Here is a 21,376-nt window from a genome sequence, read left to right as displayed (position 1 = left end):
ATTTTAATTTTATTTATTTACTTTTTTTATTGGTTTGTTTTTTATTCTCCTACTTTGTCCACCAATAAAATTACAACTATTAAAATCATAATCTCAGGCTAAATAGAGATTTTGAATTTCAACTTATACTCTCATTCATGATGCATTTCAAAACAACTTTGCGCGCAATAAATTTTGTTTTTTTTCTACAGTGCAAATAAGGACCAACAAAGCTATAAGTCTTACCAGTTTTTTTGTTTTTTTAATCTATTTTAAGAACATATTCAAAGAATCCTTTCATGTAAAAGCGCTCAAGAATGACAGGAATAGGAAAAATAGGTATTTATATAGGTATTTTTTCTCACTTTTTCGGAGCTGTGGATTGTTGTGGATTTTATACAAAAAGATCACTATACCTGCTTTAAAAACATTACATAAAAACTTTTGTTTGACCTCCGTCATCATACTTTTAAATAATCATATAAAGCATCTTCTAACATGGACATATCTCTGATCTACAAAAGCTCAGCTGTAATATTTAATTGACTTTATGGTCTCTGGGTGGATGGCTTGTATTAAACACAAAATATTTCTGTAATAAACTTCACAATACATGGGTATGGTTTGGTGGCAGTGCTTGTTAATTTAAAAACTCACAGCTACAAATGCAGAAAAACAAAAAAAAGTTCCATTCCTATAACTACAATCAGCCTTTTTTGTTTGTTTTGAAAGCTTATATGTTTATGTATCCCTCTACTTCTTGAAGCTTATATTTTTTTATAACTGTATCTACACTGAAATATGTGTTGTGTTTCATATTACTGGTGCTGTTTTTGTCAGGTCCATGATGTTCAAGCAGCTCAAATCACATACATGTAGAATCTTGAAACATAAATGACTGACAAAGTATTTCTTCCCAAATCTAAACATAAAGGCCACATGAACTGAGGAACCAAAGTTCTGTGGAAGAACAGTTTTAACATGCCTCACTATCTCCTCTCTGAAACAAATTCTCACTGTAGTGAGTGTAGTATGTTTGCTTTGGTCCCAACCTTTCTCTTAGTTAAGTTTGTGCTGTGACTCGGTTATGACAACTACTTTTTACTTCAATGGAAATATGGCAGTAAAATTATGTCGGTCCTTCTTCCAACATCGCTTGGTCTTTGCTGCTCTGTCTTTTTAGGGGGTACTAAAGGGTTAGCATGATCCATCGACCATCTCATGACCATGTAACCCATTTACTGGTTCACTGGTCATTTGATATTCCAGCTGCAAGATGTCTCTTATTTTCAGTCTGCATAAACATGACTATATTATCATCTCATTTGAGGTTTTGGGCTAAATTGTACACACTATAAACAAACTTGGCAATATTTTTATTTTTATACTTTTACTAAAAGAACCTTGATTGAAAACCAGCCATTTAAAACTATAACTATTTGTATACAGTTGTGCTCATATTTATTCATAACCTTTCATTAAAGAAGGAAAAAAAACAGCTGCCTGTAAAATAAGTTGAGATTGACTAAAGTAATAATAAATAAAAATTTTATGAAAATCATTACATTATTTTCTAATTCTGGTTCAATAGAAATATGTTTTAAAAGCAAACAAATAAGATAATTTATTACATATTACATCACTCATAAACTAATATTTTGTTGAACAATCCTTTAATGTTTCCGCTACAGTCAGGTGTTTCCTGTCCCTCTTAGTCAGACTTCTGCACCTGTTGACAGGTATTTTGTCCCACTGTTCAACAGAAAAGTGCTCTAATTTGTCCAGGACCATTTTTTGTTTTTTTGTGTTTTTTGTTGTTTTTTTGTTTTCTTCAACTCAATTAAATGGAAAAAAAAACAGTGTCTTATATTACTAAATTATATTTTTGCAAATTTTTAGTTATTGTTCCTTTTTTAAGTCTCCAAGTATTTGAGTGACTGTTCTAAGTTCAGCCTTTTCTTTAATGAAAGGGTATGAATACATATGAGCACAACTGTATGCCTTACAGTGTTTTGTAAATCGGCAAATAGTGTGAGTAACAAATAGAATTTTCCTCTAATGTTTATTTATTTATTTGTTTATTTTTAACTTTCTAAATGAATCTAAAATGTTATTTATTTTATCTAAGATGGGCTATTACCATTTCTGACTATTGAGAAAAAAAATAAACGCAACTATCGCGAGATCTGTAGGACTGAGTCATCTCTATAATTCCTTTTTAGGAAAAAGCAAAGATAACTGCATCAGCTGTTTAAAACCAACTTTTATCTAAAGTATTTTTCCACTTCTGAGCTAACATCTGAAATCAGCCAGTGCAGCAACCAGTAGATACCAGTAGCGATAGCTTTGTATCTTCGAGGGCGTCAGTACGTCAACGGTTCTCACGTTTAACGTCATCAGGGTGAGTGTTTTGAAAGGATATGGCTGGTTAGCTCACTGTTGAGATTACAACGGAAAACGTAGCAAGCTAGGTAGCAATTTTTATATTTTTTGTCATATCAACCTAGAAAATCAAATCAGGTATGTAAATTCTGTTTTATGAAATGAATTGTCCACCCAGTTATCGATGAACTAGATATTAATAAAGCTGTAATGTGCCGCACGTAACGAAAGCTAGCATTAGCCAGCGAAGCGTGCTAACATAGCAAAGTATTTAGCCTAATCGTAGGCTGACTCAATCTGTCAGCAACGTTGACTAAATTTTGTTTTAAGATGATTTAAGCCTTGGGAGCTGTTTAGTTGTATTACAACCGTGACTGATTTACTTCATTTACATAAATATAAGCAAAACATGCGTACATGGTGAGACATTAGTTTGTATGGTTCACTGGGGGCTGCCCAGGGGCTCGAACCAACATGTTGATCGTGTCCTTTCCTGCTCCCCAGATTATGAACGGTGAAAGATCTAGACCGGACTCCCCCCTGTACGGGTGATGGCAGCACGTTTGCAGTCATATGATAGTAACTCCAGTGACACCGAAAACTGGGAGCGAAAAGCAACAAGCCGACCTCGCAAACTCTGCAAGCATTCGAGGTAAGCGAGATGGAAACCTGGGAAATTTACTGAAGAGAAAGATGCCAGAAATGTTTGTCACGCTTCCTGAAAAGTTCTGGGTTTATCTAGGTCTTGTTATTCGTGTATTTGTCACTTGAACTGTGAAATAATGATAATTTTTAATTGTGAGCTCAATTGTATAAAATGGTCAACATTATTGTATTTGTTAAATCTGTTAAATGTATCATATTAATTACTCATGGTTTTCTTTGGGTCTGAATGAAAGCAACTAATAGATGCTAATGCACAGCACCGAATATGTCCACTTTAACTTTGTAGTGTTTAATGTGAGACCAGTATAGTTAACAATATTTATAACTATGTTTAATGTGAGACCATGTATAGTTAACCTGATGGTTACGCTACATGGTCACATTGGATTGATAATGTTGTGATTCTATATTACAGTAACAGATACAGATATTAGTTATTTTACCTGGTGAGACTGTCTGCCGTCTGTCTCTCAGGTTCCTTTGCCCTGCTTCTATAGGTTTTTCTATTAGAGCAATGCAGTTGTTCTACAAATTTAGAGATAGCAATGTGTTGTTGACTACTTCAATACAATCTGTTCAGTATCAGGGAATATTAACTAGAGCAACAGTAATGTAGTCTAGTAATGTAAATGATGTGGATTAGGAAGGCATGAAGTACATTGATTGACCGAAGTATGTCTAGCTTTGGTATGATAGAGAGCATTGTGGCCCTTTCAGCTTATTACTGGGTGGATGTAGTAGGAGACATTTTGAAACGATTGACAAGCAATTTAGTTAAAAGAAAATTGGATCTGCCATGCTGAATGACTTAATGGATGGTTTTAAACCCCTGTACCCTTTTTTCTTAAAGTACGCTTTACTTTTTTCTTTCTTTTTTTTCTCCAAAATGACGTTCATTGTCGTCATTATATGTGGTCTACCAACTTCTTGTTTGTACCTGCTTTTTACTTGACATTGTCTCCTAGTCTCATTTAGTTCTAATTTCTAATATACATGTATGAGTAATTTGACCTGTATTTCCTGAATGTATTAATCAGAATTTTAGATGTTTTCCGTTACATGTAAATGATTGTCTGTGTCTTCATGTCCAACAAACAAATGACCTGGTTATTTCATATTTAATGTGAAACTTTCAACGTGGCAGGGTGGGTTTGTGCATGCAGTAGTGTCCATGTCTTTATTTACCACATGTTATGTATTTTCATACTTTCTCTCTACCTCAGTCAGCGGTTCAATAAAACTTTCCATTTAACCAGCATAAGTTACGTTTAGAAAACCAGAACGATGTCGGTAATTTTAAAGGAAGAGAAAAGAATTTGAGGGAGCACAGGCAAAACTAATGCAGGGTGCGTGTGGGACATGTCTGCCGCACTTTCCGTGTCTGTGTCCTCTGTCCACTGCACTTTTTTTTTTAAGCCGCTTGTTATTAATGCACTTCAACGTGTTTGTCCGAACTGTCCGGTCATTTACCCACAGTTTGAAAAAAATCCTGGCCAAACCCTGCAGTATATTGTGATTATAGTGAAACAAAGATGTTTAATGTGTTTATTCAGTTCTGTCTCAGTCAGAAGCCCATTATTTTAATTTTGTTGTCTCTTTCCTCCTCTTTCATGATATCATATTGATTGTCACCCTGTGGCATTACATTTTTTTCCCTTTTAATTAATATAAGGACATGCTTACCCATTCCTTTCTATTGATGGGCATTTTTTTCTATGGGTTCCCTGCAGTTGATGAATTAGATAATTCAGCTGTGAGAAGACATGTTTTAGATTTTGTGGAATATTAGGAATTGGTGCTAGCAGCTGCAATGCTTGGCTGCACAAAAGCTTGTGTGTCACATGAATGTTGGAAGCTCCAGAATGTGGCTGATCCAGTTAGTCAGGTTGTTATATTGTGTTTTTATGGTCTCTTGCACAAACTGGTTGGAGTACAAATATAATTATTTATACCTCAAACCCCCATCATGTTCACTGTGTTTTATAATCTTTGCATTTTTAAAACAGTGAAATAACAATATATCAATCTGGCTTTGAGAAAGAAAGGAGCACTTAACATTTGTTTCTGTTTTGGAAAGCAGCAGTCAGGCCAGAGCTTCTCGAGTGGAGGCAGAACAGAGGAAGATGAGCCTGCATGGTGCCAGTGGGGGCTGTGACCGCTCACGTGACCGCCGTCGTTCCAGCGATCGCTCTCGGGACTCCTCACATGAGAGAGAAGGCCAGCTGACTCCCTGCATTCGGAACGTCACTTCACCTACTCGCCAACACAACAGTGGTGAGCGAACATGCATGCAAAGAATAGCAGGCTTACTTGACAGTCATGCTGGGCTTCTGTAGCTCCTGTCAGCTAAAACAGCTGACTGCAACATATAACTGGTAACATGGGTTATATTTCGCTAATCTGTTTGGCTTTGAATTAAGCAGGGCAGTGATAGTGACCACCTGTTTGGATTTCAACCAAGACTGGTAGCGATTTGACTTTCTGTGTATGAGATACATTTTCTAAGTAGGGCTCCTTTTTGGTCTTATTGTTTTTGTTCGTTCATAAAATGCTGAACTTCTTATTAACACACAACCTCTTAATAGAGACAGAAAGCCATAAATCTTGTCCTTCTGAAGTTACTTAAGTGATTCATCATCCCCCCCCTTTGTGTTTGTGTGTGTAGACCGTGAGCGAGATGGTGGCCCATCATCAAGGCCCAGTAGTCCAAGGCCTCAGAGAGTCTCGCCGAGTGGTTCCAGCAGCAGTGGGGTGGTGAGCAGTCGCAACAGTAGCCTGTCCAGTACTGAAGGAACCTTCAAAAGCTTGGGAGTTGGAGAAATGGTTTTTGTTTACGAGAATCCTAAGGAAGGAGGTGCAAGTGCCACTGTTGGAAACCGAAACATTAGGACCTCAGAGAGAGTGACTCTAATTGTTGACAACACGCGCTTCGTAGTAGATCCCTCCATCTTCACTGCACAACCCAATACCATGTTGGGAAGGTAGAGTATACTATGCTAAACATTATTGTGTCTTCATTGTTATTATTATTACACCTCATTAGAGTTTATTTTAAAAACTGTGGGGTTTTTTTAACACAATTACTTGATTCTGTGTAACTTTTATTAGATTTCTGTACATGTAGTATTTTTTGTGTTTCTTTGACTGAAAAAAGTAACTTTTTTTTCTTCATCCTCATTATTTTAGAATGTTTGGATCTGGACGAGAGCATAATTTCACACGGCCCAATGAGAAAGGGGAGTATGAAGTGGCTGAAGGCATTAGTTCAACAGTTTTCCGAGCCATTCTGGTTAGTGTGTCACAGTTTCTGCATTTATTTAAACAACTGTAGACTAAATGTAAGACATAACACCTCACAAACTGTTGCCTCCAAAGTGATCATAAAGCTGAAGTAACACCTCTTTAACAGGTTAACCATTGATTCTTATTTACTATTTGCCAACGAAGATCCCATCTAGTCACATTTTAACATGCTGTAATGAATTAACTCTGTAACCTGTGATTCTCTGTATTTTCTCTGACAAAGTACGTAACCAAAAGCAGAGGCTTTCCGAAAGCTTTAATAGTCTGATTTTGAATTATTTTCATTTTTAATGTGCACTTTATAATTTAATGGAAGAAAAGTGTTTTAAATCGCTGCCTTCTATGTGTTTTCTATCTAATTGACAGGATTACTACAAATCTGGGATAATCCGTTGTCCAGATGGAATCTCCATCCCTGAGTTGCGGGAGGCGTGTGACTATCTATGCATCTCTTTCGACTATAGCACCATTAAATGCAGAGACCTCAGTTAGTATTTTGTCCATGATTAAACTGTCTTTGTTATTCATTAATAGTGTTATGACAGTTTGTGTCTAAGTGAGCAAGAGAACAACACTGTCTTGTCCCTGTTATTGTACATTTTTGCACAACATTCGCTTATAGAGAATGTAGGTTGTTAGTGAATTATATTTTTTTTATCAGTTGGTACAGAAAAAGCTATTATTGACTGAGCTGTGTGCTTTTGCTGCAGTCTTGGAAAGAGAAATTATTTCTTTTCAAGAGTCTTTTTTTTATGTTTGTTTAAATGACTTAGTCAAAGATATTAGGCATTAAAACCATCAATTTAAGTTATTCAACTAAAGGAAACTTTGGTTACAACAGACATCTGTTGATTACCCTGCCAAAGCTTACTGCTTAAGTGTGAGAACTTAATTAGTTCCCCTTTGTCTGTATTTTCCCTCTTACGCTTCATGCTTGATAGTTGAAAGTGCTGCTATGAATGGGATCACATTTTCTCACTGGTTTCGTTAACAGGTGCCCTGATGCATGAGCTGTCCAACGATGGAGCTCGGCGTCAGTTTGAGTTTTACCTCGAAGAAATGGTTCTGCCTTTGATGGTGGCCAGTGCTCAGAGTGGCGAGAGGGAATGTCATATTGTAGTCCTTACTGATGATGATGTGGTGGATTGGGATGAAGAATATCCACCACAAATGGGAGAAGAGTATTCACAGAGTGAGTACCTGCTAACATAGAAACAAATACATCTTTAAATACTGTATAAAAATAAAATGTGCAATGTGTTATAAACTGTGGTCCGCATTGTTGTTTTTGTTCTCCTTGCAGTTATTTACAGCACAAAACTCTACAGATTTTTCAAGTATATTGAAAATCGAGATGTTGCCAAATCAGTTTTAAAAGAGAGAGGACTGAAGAAAATAAGACTGGGTATTGAAGGTATGCTGAACGTTAAAATTATTAAGTTTTTATAAGATATTTTCAGACAATCTGTTAAAAAAAAAAAACTACAGGAAGGGTTTAATACACATATTGAACTAAATCAATATTTAGTTCAATATGTCACAGATATCACTGTTTATTAAATGAGAAAGGATAGAAAAGTTATTTTATGCTTTATTAAAAAAATGTACATAAAAGCTGTTGAACGATAATGAAATTGAAATTATGTAAGTGCAGCTTGTACCAGCCTCCTGTGAAACAAACATAAACCGTAACATGTAAAACGTTAAGCTGTAAAGAAAACTCACACATCCTCTCTACAGATAGTCCCATCATGTCTACAGTTAATGGTCTTCTCTTCAACGCTTTCCTGTGGTGCCTACATTTGGTGGTACTTTAGCTGGTTGTGTGTCTGCTATACAACTCAGCAAAAAGTGATGCATAGCTGAGCCCTTGAAAACTGTGTATGTAACCAACATAGGAGACGTAGGAAAATGTCCATCTGTCTACATGTCTGTCTTCTGCATCCAGCATTAGTGGACCTTTAGACTGCAGCATAGAAAACAACTGCAAAGTCATGAAAGAAGCATCGTATTTCACTATAGAAAGTGATGGAGAACATAATGTTTGTACTGTAATGGTTTTGTTTTGTGTTGACAGGTTACCCCACGTATAAAGAGAAAGTAAAGAAACGGCCGGGAGGTCGTCCAGAGGTTATTTACAATTATGTCCAGAGGCCCTTTATCCGCATGTCCTGGGAAAAGGAGGAGGGAAAGAGTCGCCATGTGGACTTCCAGTGCGTTAAGTCCAAGTCCATTACCAACCTGGCTGCAGCTGCTGCAGACATCCCCCAAGACCAGTTGGTGGTGATGCACCCTGGCCCACAGGTAGACGAACTGGACATCCTACCTAATCACCCACCCAGTGGAAATCACTACAGCAACAACTACAGTAATGAGCCTGATCCTGATGCACCTTCACCTGCTGTCTGAGGAGCCTGGTCCTCCATCAATGCCTCTGCCCCTTTCCTATTCTTCTAGTCCTTTTCCCAGCATGCTGCAGCATGGAGCGCCAGGGGCACCATAACCATATTGCCTTGACACCTCCTTTGCAGCCTTAGAGCCTCAAGAACCTGGATGACTGTAGAGAGATACATGAGGAAATCAAGACTGAAACAAGGAAGAGTTTGCTGTTCTTTTCATTTTGTTTTTTTACTTGACCAAAGGAATTTATTTTTGTTTGGAAACTATTCCTTAAAACAGTTAGTATTACCATTATTATTTACATTGTTGTTGTACCTTCATTTGATGGGTTTGGCTGGGCACTGTTGTGATGTCACTGTTTTCTCTAAGGGTTTTAGTTTACTGGTTATTTTTTTTATTCTCTTGGGTGGCCCACTAAATGCGCTTTGAAGGGGATTATATGGAAGTCGCAGAAGGAAAAAATCTGACTTTCTGGTCATGGAGGAAATCGGTTATTGCCACTTTGTGTCATGATCTCCAGTTGAAGTCCTCACAGATGTCTCTAAATCTTGTAGTGGGTCATATACTCATTGGCTGGATCTGATATGTGATGTTACGCTCCTCCCACAGCCAGATATTAAGCAGAGCACGGGCTGTTGTTTTCAGTCTTTTTGTGCAAAGCTGAAAATTGTTGTTTAATATTGAAAGGAGAAATCATGAAATAAAGATTTTTAAAAAGCATTTTGTATATTGTAGTATCATTACAAAAAGAGTCATGGACCTAAAACTGCTTGCAGGTGTATTATTTTGAAGCAGTCCCCACTATTTACTTTTCCAATGAAATATATAATCAGAAAGTTATTTTCTCTAGATGTTTATCTTCTGCACATTTTAATCTACAGCAACTGATTTCTTACATTTTCATGACATGCAAACATTTCTTTGTTGTAGTACTATACTTGGATTTTTCACTCAAGTGCTGTAAAATTATCCTTAAACTCTGCTGGACCTGGAGTTGGTTCTAGTTTGCAAATAATTATAAGGAAATGTGCTTAACCAACTTTTCACTGTTGGCATGACAACATGGTGATGCAAGCATGCACATCAAATATAGCCTGTGGGTTACTTATTAAAAACAGTCTGTCAGCAGTTTTAAGTATCAAGAGTCTTGATACTTAAAACTATATACATATACTATGTGAAAAATCCCATGCAAGTGGATTTATATCATTAACTGAGAGATGTTAGTTTAACTTTTTGTTAGTGTAACTACTGTATTGCAGACGCCAACGTCACCACCTCTCTGGCTGTTGAATTCAGAAAACTGAACTAGCAGCTTGTCAGTGTGATGAATGGGCCATCTTTATTTTCCACTTGTAGCCGTTTGTATTGATCTTTTCTTTCAGAAACAAAGGGGGACAGGGACAGATAATAAATGAACTGTCAACAGTTAAAATTAGCTACAGCACTGCTTTCTCCCTTTCCTCCATTCCGCTGTAGGAGTCGAATCGAAGTACTGACGCTCTGCAGGAACAGGTCTGACGGCCCCATGCGGTCCTCATATGTTGTAGATACTGGTGTGCAATATCAAACTGTCAGAAAGATGTATGCCGTGCCTGTGACACTCTGCCAAGTGATCAATATCATTTTCACAACAAAATTTATAAAATGATCTCCCCAGCATCTCTAGGAAGATAAGTCACGACGGCAGTGGCTCTGAAAAGACAAAATAATGTCTTATCTAGTGAATCCTGTAATTAGTTTCAGTCACATTTTATGAAATGTTCAAAGAAATTATTACAATTTTTCTTTTTAAAAATAAAGCAAACAACAAATAACATGAGACAAAGAACTGAACTATTATCATCAACGTCATCGGATATGGATGATTTCATGGAACTGGTGGGGTCCCACTAATCTCATTCACCTGCCGTATCGAGACATGATGAGATGATTTATGTTGATTTAGTCATCTTATATTAGATTATTGGCTCAAAAGCGTGACATCAGAAGGTATGATATGTTTGAATGGAGACACAAGTTACCAATGATTCAAATTTCATATGACGCATCTGATGCACATTTGATAATAAACTGGATCTGATTAAACCATAAATTGACATAAAGCTGCTGATTTGTAGCTGAAATCCCATGTTCACATCTGCAAATCATGTAACAAACTTCTAAAGTGTTTGCTTCCTTGGAGCACAAGATGCTGTAAATCTAGTAATATGTTCAAGTTCCTCATGAATGAATAAATAGAAAAATAGTACATGGTCACCCATGACGCAACATTAAGAAAGGGTGAATAGAGGGTGAAAGTTATGACATACCTGTATATTAGTCAGTTTTATGTCCTATTTTACCATTAAGAGGATAATTTTGTAGTTTCCAATAAAACATCATTATATTATAAACACCATGCTTCCTATTTTTAATCCTATGATCTTGTTTCAGCTTTTTCTTTTCAAATAACCTAATAACATTTTTTGTTTTATAATGTCGAACTGAAGTGAAACAGCATCCTTAACAAAAGATGCAAAGCTTCGAATAGAAATAAATTAAATGGGAATTTATACACATGCAACTGTTGTTATCTTGAATGATAAAGGTTTAACTGGTGTTATGAGTTCTTCCCACCACATGCTGGCACTAAAGCACAACAATATGGAAAAAGCAACTAAATCAATATTCTCCATTAACACCAGGTATTGGTCTCTTTATTTGTAGAAATAACCAGTTTGGCTTCTATTAAAATGTCAAGTTATCTTGAATAAAATAATTTAAGCTTTTTCAAATGTTGTGTTTTAACACAAATAACGTTGGAAGCTGTTAGTGAGTTCATTTGAACTGTACTAAAACAGAGCTGTTCAAATCAGCTTCACAAGGGCAGCATCCTGCAGGTTTCAGTGCATCTTCATGCTTCAATGCCTGACTTAAATAAAATGGATTCAATAGATTATGAAGTTCCGCACAATGATATGATGAGATAAGATAAGATGCAACAGCAGAAAAGAAGAAGGAAATTCATTTTTAAAAATTATTTATGAGGTGTAAAATAACTTTTTTTTCTTTTTTTATTGTGCATTGTGTTTCTACTGGGGGCAGAGCTTGTTATGCAGCCTAAATCCTGCAGGAAGGAATGATCTGCAACAGCGCTCCTTCGCATATTTCGGGTGAAGGAGTCTGTCACTGAAGGAGCTCTGCAATTCTGTCCAAGTGTTCTGGAGTGGGTGAGAGCTGTTCTCCAGTACTGACAGCGAATGCTTTTTTCGCCTCTCTCCCACTACCTCTACTAGGTCTAAGGGGCATATCAGTTTTGGTAAATTGACATTTAAAAATGTAACATTTTTTATAATGATCATGACTTTCAGAAAACGATGTGTCTGTTGGACACATGTGTTGGAAGTGAAAGACAAATAAATTGCAGGAACCATTTGAAAGTTTATGGCTGCTGTAACTGGAGCTCACCGCTAGATTTCAGTGGTATGGTCTGTTTTTGAGGATTTGAAGCGTCAAATCTTTTTTTTAAACAACTGAGAGGAAGTTGAAGTGTCTGATCCTGAGCATTATTTAGGCATAATGACTAAATATTGGTAAATTAACTAACTTCAACTGACCATCTGACCATTCACTGTGAGGGTTTCGAGGGTCCTCACAGATTTTGTTTGGATGTTAGACTTTTTGTGAATCCATAAAGCTGGTGTCCCAGGCCCGTTTTACATCTAAACCCTCTTTTCCACATTGCCTGCCACAAGTAATATCCATCAATGTATCAAAAGCTTTACAAGGCTTCATCTGCCCATCTTTATTTTGGTCCACTAACCTGCAGACCCCTGCAATGGACTGGCAAGCTGTTCAAGGTGTACCGCGCCTTTCGCCCAAAGACAGGCTCCAGGTGGCCTTTCTGTGTGGAGTTTGCATCTTCTCCCTGTGTATGCATGGGTTCTCCGGCTTCCTGCCACCGTCCAAACACATGCATGTTAGGTTAATTGGTTGCTCTAAATTGTCCCTAGGAATTAGTGTGAGTGCAAACGGTTGTTTGTCTCTCTGGGTTGCCCTGCAATAAACTGGCAACCTGTCCAGGCTGCACCCTGCCTCTTGCCCAGTGATTGCAGGGATAGGCTCCAGCTTCCCGTGACCCTGAATTGGATTGAGTAGATGGTAAATAAAATGGATGGATGGAGGAATTTCCCTTACCTAATGCACAAATTTCAGACTTTTTTTTTCATTTTTGTTTTGTGAGGCTTGTGTTGGGGTACTTGAGCTGGGCCCCTAAAGGTAAAGTTTGACCACAATCTGTCATCACTTTTATATTTCTGATGATATTCTGAAATGTAGGTGTTATATGAGTGTGAGGAAGAAAACTTGAGTCTGTTTTTTTTAAAAATTGTTTTTAAATCAACTTTTCCTGTAAAGCACTCTGTGTTGCTTGTGGCATGAAAAGTGCTGATTTCATTTGATTAATATTGTTTACTGTTAAAATGCTTTTTATTTATTTGTTTTATGGTACTTTCCAGACTAACATTATAAATAAGAATCTATGAGATCTGGTTTAAATAAAATGAAATAGTATGATAGTCTGTGTATTAGATACCTTTTGCTGTTGTGTTTGGTGTTCTCTGTTTAAAGGTAAAAAATTCTTTAGAATTAAACAGAGTTTCAGAACCAGACTTCAGTCATTTACACAAGTCATTCAGTTCAGACCCACTCAGTGTTTTACTAGCTCATCACCTCATTCTTCCACTCTGCTTGAGTGTGTGGTCTAATTAAGCATATGCTAGTCTCAAAGTGGTACATTACGCTTCAGTTTGTTTGTCTTAGATGTTTCATGTCATAGCTCTACATCACACTTATTACTTAAAACTTTCTCAGTTTAGAGGACTGATGTTTAAGCCCAACTTTAAACTTCTTTTTTCTTCTGCTTCTTTTATTTATTTACTTATTTATTTAATTATTTATTTATGTCTCTTAGCTCCAGCAAAACCTTGGATTAGAGGTGTTACATTTTTGCCAAGTCAGGTTACTGAAACCCCTCGAATCGCATGTGCAGCTTTGAAAATGGACACAAAACAAATGTCATTAGTTCAGCATCCAACATACCAGCAGCTGGGTGCGAATAGGTTCAGATGTCTTTCTAATTTAATATAATTCAGCCGGGAAGATGTGAACATGGAACATGACACTTTGTTTAAGTCCAACCATCTGCTCTTTCTGCAGGGGAAAGTGTCAGTGCACCCCATAATGGCATGTGAAATTCAATAACAAAACTCGGGGGGGGGGAGTGTTTAATACTGATACAAAGCGACTCTGATGACTCAAATATAGAACCCTGTAGATGAAAACACCTAAAAAAGTTTCTGTAAATGAAAAGCGACTGAATTTGCAGTTGAGTTCATCCACATTTTTACCACTTTTGACTCCAAATGCTTCATCTTTTTGCATCCAGCTTTATGTACTTGTAGGATATAGCAAGACATCGCTTCATCTTTACATGAAAAAACAGCTGTATCACATTTTGCTTTATTGTGCAGTTCATAAGGATGTGAACGTTGCCTCCCCTTCCTGTATTGTAAACATTATCACAAGTCCTGTCTTTACTGTGAAGAAGCAGACGAAGTGAAAAACAGTGTGGCGTTACAATGTGAAACCAGAGAGGAGGAAAACAATACAAAAGGTCAAGTCTCGAAGTCACACAAAAGCAATTTGAGCTGTAATATACTAATGGCAGCTTTGTTAACTCCATCATAGCCCAACACCCACTCAAATACAGACTTGGTCATTATAAATATTTTGGCATACAAAACTGATTTATGAACTGAATTACATGAGATTGGAGGGGTTGACTAGAGACTTTTCTGTGTGGAGTTTGCATGTGTGTGTGTGTGTGTGTGTGTGTGTGTGTGTGTGTGTGTGTGTGGATTCTCTCTGGGTGCTCTGGCTTCCACCCACCAACAAGACATATATGTTAATAGTAGCTGATCACTTCTCACATGTTGCTTTGGATAAAAGCCAAATGATTGTAGAATAGAACAGTGAGTCAAAGGAACAAGCAAAAGTGTGTTTTTTTTTTTGTTTATTTGTTTTAAATCCATGGCCATGTTACAATGGTGCAGTTTGGGCTCTGTAGTTTGTTCAGATGATGAAAATGAAATGTTGTCAAATAAAGGCTGAAATGTGATCTAAAACTTGTCCAAACCATTTATGTAGCTGTTTTATCCTTATCAACCTCTTACTATTTTTCTTTTCTGGATTCCACAAGCTTGGTTTACTTTTTCTGTCAAAATACCTGCTCTAAAGTTGTTTTGTGCTGGTGCTGTTTAAAAGCATTGGTTTTATTCCAATCCTTGTAATTATCTCAGTTCTCAAAAAGATATGGTACTTTCACAATATCTTATTATCAGGCCAGAAAAAAATCAGTTTTAGTTCATTTCATTTTGTTAAATGGCACCAATTCAGAACATTGATCATCTCAGGACACTGAAAGACCAACTAAAGTCCATTCAGGTGTTTTTGTTCTGAACAGCAGCTGCATTTTCATTTCCTTTAAGTCCAATTGATGTGTGACCATTTTTAAAAGATAAGTGTTTTGTTTTGTTTTTTTTTAATTTGTTTGAGACATTTAACACTAACAAATAAACCTATCACAAGCGAAAGAGGTTTCTAACTCATGGGATGAATAAATGTGGTGTTTACACACGACAAACTAATAAAGATCCAATTTTAAATGATGATTTAAGACACTTGCTACTTTGCAACGTGCTCCCTTTTCTTTTGTTACATATAGAAAAATGTCAAAGATTAAATATTTTGATGGACATAAGATAATGTTTTTGCTACTGTATCAGTGGAAAACTTCCCATGTCTCAGAGTCTCCATAAAAACTGAGGGAACTGAACCAATATAGGACAAAAAATAACTGTGACTGTTTTCACAGCAGATGAAAAAAAAATGAAAAAGGGTTGAGAAAGAGTTGCCGCTGGATCGGATCGATCTGCTGTTCACGGTAGCTGTCAAGAAGTCAGAACACAACAAAATGCTGAAAAATCCAAAGAAGAGCTATTAAATTTCCTCCAAGAAGCCTGAAGGAATACTGTTGGGTATTACTAAAAGAAATGACAAGTTTTTTCTCATAGGAGTTTAGACTGTGTTGAAGAATAAAGTTGGTCATGCTGAATATTGACTTTAAAGCTTGCAGGGCTTTTTTTTTTTTTTTAGTTTTCTGTGCTTAATTTTCACCTAATTTGAACTTTATAAAAAAACAAAAAACAAAAAAACAACAATGTATCATTATAGTGTTCAGCCTGTAAAGATGGATACATAGGCCACAGCATCCTTTCAATGTAGCGCTTTTCTTTCAGAATGATTTGAGAAACATTTAAGTGTCTTTTCACTCTTTCACTGTTGGGAGCAAAGCCTTTTGTTTTCATTCCAGTGGCATATAATTAATAACATGAATGCGTGTCTGGAAAATGAAGTTCCTTGGTGGATGCTCTTGGATGCCAGCTGAAAGAAAACAAAAAGGTAAAATTAATGTAAATTCTCTCCTTAAAGTTTGCCATCATTGAGGACCTTCTGAGTCTGGCTCCAAGCAACGTCTGGGTTCCCACACACAAACTGGTCCCAGATGACTGGTTTCCATAACAACACTCTTTCTCTCCACAAATACTAGGAGGTTTGTACTTGAGAGTGATGAGTGCTCTCCACCTTACATGTGTTGATCTAGAAGAAATTCCTTATTTGAGTAGACATTTTTCTTTCTTTTCTAGTTGTGGAGCAGACTTCACGCATTTCTTTAGGTTTATTGGATGAAACAGCACTCCCAGACCAAACCTGATTAGAGCAAGATACCACAAAATTGATCTGTTTTTTCATCTGGTTGATATTTTCTTTTAAACCAACATCAAAAAGAAAAACAAGAAATATTTCATATATGATGCAGTTTGTAGCATATAGTCCGTTGGATGCTTTTTACAAATCAGAGTAGATGGAGCCTCATCTGCCATCCCATCTAATGATGCATGGTGTTGTAAATACGTAATAAACCATTTCCGGTCCTTTAAAAAAAAAAAAAAAAAATTATTATAATACGATTATTTATTTATTTATTTATATATTTATTATGTTTATGTAGTTTGTATTAATTTATTTAATATTTAATTATACATTATTTTATTCCAGTCATTCTCTTTTCGCTTTTTGTTATTTTGCTACAAATTCTTTCCTGGCTTTATTTTTGTTTTCTTTGATTGTTAATTAATTATGAGGTAAAAATGAAACAAATTTAGCAAATCTGTGTAAATATAAACAGAGGAATTTTCTTTGCTATATTTGCTGATTTGAGTGATAAAGTCAATTAAATAGATAAAAATAAAAATAAAAAATCAACCATAGCAGCACCCCCCCCCCCCCCCCCCCCCCCCCCTTTCCCCAACACACACACACTCACACATCAAGATCTGGTAGTAATTTTATTTATTGACACCAGAAAATAGAAATAAAAATTCCTTTAAGAAAAGCTAAAAACTGAGATTGCAGCCGTTCGGTTGTGGTTTTTGGTTGTTGAATGAGGCCAGGGTGGCATTCTTCATTTCAAAGCCTGGACATGTGATTATGTATCTTTGAAGTTACTTGCAGAGGCATCAGGAAGCATCAAGCCAGCCTGAGAGCGTTGTGTCTGGGATACAGAGGAAGAGGGCTTTGAAAGAAATTGCACTTTGAATTTTTACCATAACACAGGCTCCATCTCTCTTGACAACCACATGTAATTTAAGAAGCCATCTGACATTTTTGAACTACAGAGGCTTATACAAGGTATTTTTATCCCTCACCAAAATAATTTTCTTTTAAACAGTTTGAGGATGTTCAAGGATCATATTCATTACAATAAATTCCCTCCAGACACCAGTACTCTGAGTGTTTTTCAGACTGTGGTTACAAATAAACATGACTTCTAATTGTTTGAATGGTATAGATCTATATTTGCAGATTCCACTTTTTAGCCAAACATCTAAATATTATTTTTCTGCTATAAAATAGGATCAATCAACAAACCGTTTTTAATTAGTAACAACAAAAACTATAAGAGTTTTGCAGAAATTTCAACAATTTTTTAATGATGCTGTACTCCATTATTCTGTACAGAAAAATATATTTAGAGACTCTAAAGCCTGACATGGTTAATCTGAAATGGACAGAAACAATAATGACAAGAACGGTTCTCTTGTCTCACTCTTTATTTTGCAGCGTGTGACCGACTTCTGCTACCCCATAAACAGAAATAAAACTATTGTCTCTGAAAGTCGTGGGTATCTGAAGCCGTGGGGGAATACAGCCTTCACACTGGTTGTAGTTATATACTGTACATAGCTGAATTAAGCTATGCTGACCTGGCCGTACAATTCGCCTGTCGTCCTTGGGTATGAGAAAATAACCGAGTCATTCACTGAGGCAGCTTGACAATGTAAAACTAAGTACTATGTATTTAACTGTTCAAGGCTGGAGTTTGCTGGAGATTATCATACATGTAAGCATAACTGAAGTCCAGACATAATCTTGAAGTCACTTGAATGTAGGTTTTTGGTTTTTTTTTTACATGGTAAAGGTTTAAAGAAAATACACACACATTTTATTCAGGTAAAGCAACAATATGAAGATTTACCTGATTGAGTCAACACAGGGTTCTTAGTGCTGTTTCTCAATTAGTTTTTGATCATTATATTAGTAGAAAGGCTAAACATTGTATCAATAACAGTAGATTTGTTCACATGCTTCAGTGGTTTTTACGTAAAGATGTAAAGACACACACAGAACTTCAGAGTTTCCACAGGCCGTCTAGGCCCATTGGACCCTGAGTGTTTACATGTAGGACTTGTTGCTACACTAGTCATATTTTCTGTGTGTTATGTAACTCTTGACCATGCATAATTTTGGTCAGACTGACACATTTATAAGCATTTTTAAAGTAATTTTAGTAATATTTTGTGTATCTTCTCATGTTGTAGCAGCATAAAGGATTCTTTTCACTGGAATATCTAGCAGTTTTGGGATGTGACTTCAGTTTAATAAGCAGAGTACAGACCTCCTGTAAGGGTAAGGCTGTAACTGCTTGCAGGAGAAAAGCATTTGCTACTTCTGTTTTAACAGTTCTACACACTTATAAAATGATATTAAAGGATGCTATATTGGTGTAAAATGGTATAAGACTTTATTCAAGTTGGTTTGGTTTGCCTGGATGAATTTATCAGTAAGTAACTATAATTAAAAAAGAAACTGGACCTTCTTATTAAGCTGAAAATACCCCTCTACACTAGTCCTCCGAAGAGCACCTGAGCTAAGGAAAGAATAAGAAGCTGCACATGTGTTAATTAAACTCAGTAATAAAGCACAAGAGGCCCCTGGCATGCCAGACATGCATTGTAGATCTGACCCTAACTGCAGCTGAAAAGCTTCCAAAGCTCTCATCCTGAAATGGAGGTTTTTGTATGACTGAACTCTGCAGCAGGCTCCTTTCAGCTTGTCTAAAATGTTAATTAGCATGCAAGTTACTAATTGGCAGCCCATCGTGGAACTATGCCTTAATTTATGTGAGTAATGTTGATGCAATTATAAGTATCAGGATTTCTGCTTGTTTTGCCTAAGTGAAAAAACAAAACTTTTTTTTTTTTTTTTTTTTTTTTTTTTTTATAAATATGAGCTGTAATATCTGAGTTTTTATTCATAACTGAGGTGTACCTTCAGCTATAGTAGCCAAATGATACACACTTTGTCAAATTATTGAAATGCTTGTTTACATTGTTCACTGGTAAGGGTTTTATTTCTTTGTGAATCCACTTTGCTGTTTTGCAAAAGAAAAGCTTTTTTTTTTTTTGTTTTGTTTTGTTTTGTTTTTTCCAAGATGACCCGTGTTTGAACTTCAGGTGACACGAAGCTGATCCAAAAATGTCATGAAGTACTTTATCACTGACATTTGGTTGTTATTGCTTCCACAGCTCTCCTGAATCATGGAGCTCCTGTGCAAAAATGTTCAGCTACTCTTTTAAACACTGAGTAAATAGATTTTTTTACCATATGTCCTTGGGAAAATATAATTTAATAGATATTTGACCTTAAAATTATAGCTTTATATGCATATATATAATGTTTTGTGTCTTTTTCAGCCAGGCTCTGAACGTAGCTTTGATAAAACCATTGTACTTTAAAGTAAGTTCACTATTTTATTCTCCACCAAACTGCATCCTTGTTTTCAAGGAGGAATGGCGTGACCCACAAAAGTTCTGCAACACAATCCATTCCTATTGTATGTGAAAGCAAACTTTCCCATTAGACGATAAGAAGGAGGGAGGGTTGCATCAATTGTTCTGGAGAAAAGATCTAGTGATTTTTGCCCTAGAGCAGAAGCCGTGCACTTTATAGAGTGGAAAACAATTCAGTGAAATTCAGAAACACCCAGACATCTTCAACTTTTTCTGTAACCGATACACCAAGCACACCCATTACATCCTCTGTAATGCTTGATAAAAGAATATTGTGTGTGCTGAAGAAAATGTTCATGATATCGCGAAGTAAAATACATAAAGTTATCCTTTCCCTGCACACGGGTGTGGTTTTCATACAGGCCGCTGATCATTGGACAAATACGTCAAAAAAGTGGAAGTGTTGCATTAAAAATACAAGCGCCACTTAAAGACGTCTCGCAAAAACAGTTTGACCAGGAGAAAGTGTAAACAGATGTGCTCCAAACAGCTGTCTGGCTTCCTTTTTTTTCCTGGTTGCTTTGTTTAAAGATATTCTTGCGGTTTCAGTGTTGGTCAGCAGGTCAGTCCGCCGCTTTGCTGCAGACAAAATCATCAATATATTATTATCACTATATAAATCCAAAATTTGAATGGTGAAATATTATTAAATATATGCATAATTTGCATCCTTTCATGGGTGGAAAATATGATTATTATTGTTTTGTTTCATGATTTTAATAAAGATGAATCAACGGACCCAACAGATCTTTTTATTAATTACTTTGAATTATTCATGTATCTCTGAGACCTCCTTGACCTCAGTCATGTCTGTTATTTTATGAAGCTGAGTTAGTAAAGAGCAACAGGATATAGCCTTTTACTTTAGTCCCTGCAGTAGTTGCAATTTACCAGGTTATTTGGGGGTAATGAACCCGCTGGTGACAGATTTGGGCTACATCTGCTCCTACAGGAGGTGACAGGCATTGAGTGTCTCAAAAAGAGACTGTACAGTATCCCACAGGCAAGGTCCCAGGGGTCACCACCCAGCCTTACAGGATTAACACACCTGCCACCAGCACAATGAGGTCTAATGAGCACACACTGGCTGCCCCAGCCTGCGACCACCAGGCCAAGTGCTTTCAGAGTGGCTTTTACCTCAACGCTTGTACTGAAGTCCCAACTCTCAAGTCAGTACCTTCATTAGTGACTTAGTGGCAGATCCCTCTCTGTGAGACTGAACAAAGGCTGCCAGGAACACAAAGTGACATTCCAGGGATTAGAGAATGCTGGCAGGTTTGTGCCATTAAAAGTTCATTTATTTCCTTGAATGCCAGGAATGTGCTTTAACAGAATAAAATAAAACATTTCGCTGTAATTAATTTGACAGGGAGATTTCTTTTTCCTCTTTGCACTTTAACACGGTTTAAAGT

At 36.5% G+C, this 21,376-nt stretch overlaps 1 protein-coding gene across 2 annotated transcripts; it reads left to right on the top strand.

The window, feature by feature from the left end:
- Positions 1–2,208: 2,208 nt before the first annotated feature.
- On the top strand, positions 2,209–9,450 carry btbd10b (BTB (POZ) domain containing 10b). 2 transcript variants are annotated; one of them, XM_079246282.1, is made up of 9 exons: positions 2,209–2,380; positions 2,866–3,013; positions 5,108–5,301; positions 5,693–6,008; positions 6,214–6,316; positions 6,697–6,817; positions 7,325–7,522; positions 7,634–7,744; positions 8,408–9,450. In XM_079246282.1, the coding sequence occupies exons 2-9, from the start codon at positions 2,913–2,915 to the stop codon at positions 8,737–8,739; spliced, it is 1,476 nt and encodes a 491-aa protein (XP_079102408.1). In that variant the 5' UTR covers positions 2,209–2,380; positions 2,866–2,912; the 3' UTR covers positions 8,740–9,450. The 2 variants fall into 2 exon arrangements, with proteins under 2 accessions (XP_079102408.1, XP_079102407.1); XM_079246281.1 differs by lacking the exon at positions 2,209–2,380 and adding an exon at positions 2,387–2,499.
- Positions 9,451–21,376: the final 11,926 nt, after the last annotated feature.

The sequence above is a fragment of the Telmatherina bonti genome (assembly GCF_933228915.1).
Source record: "Telmatherina bonti genome assembly, chromosome: 1".
NCBI lineage: Eukaryota > Metazoa > Chordata > Actinopteri > Atheriniformes > Telmatherinidae > Telmatherina > Telmatherina bonti.
Note: the sequence above shows the minus strand (reverse complement) of the source record. Positions and strands in the feature narration are given on the sequence as shown.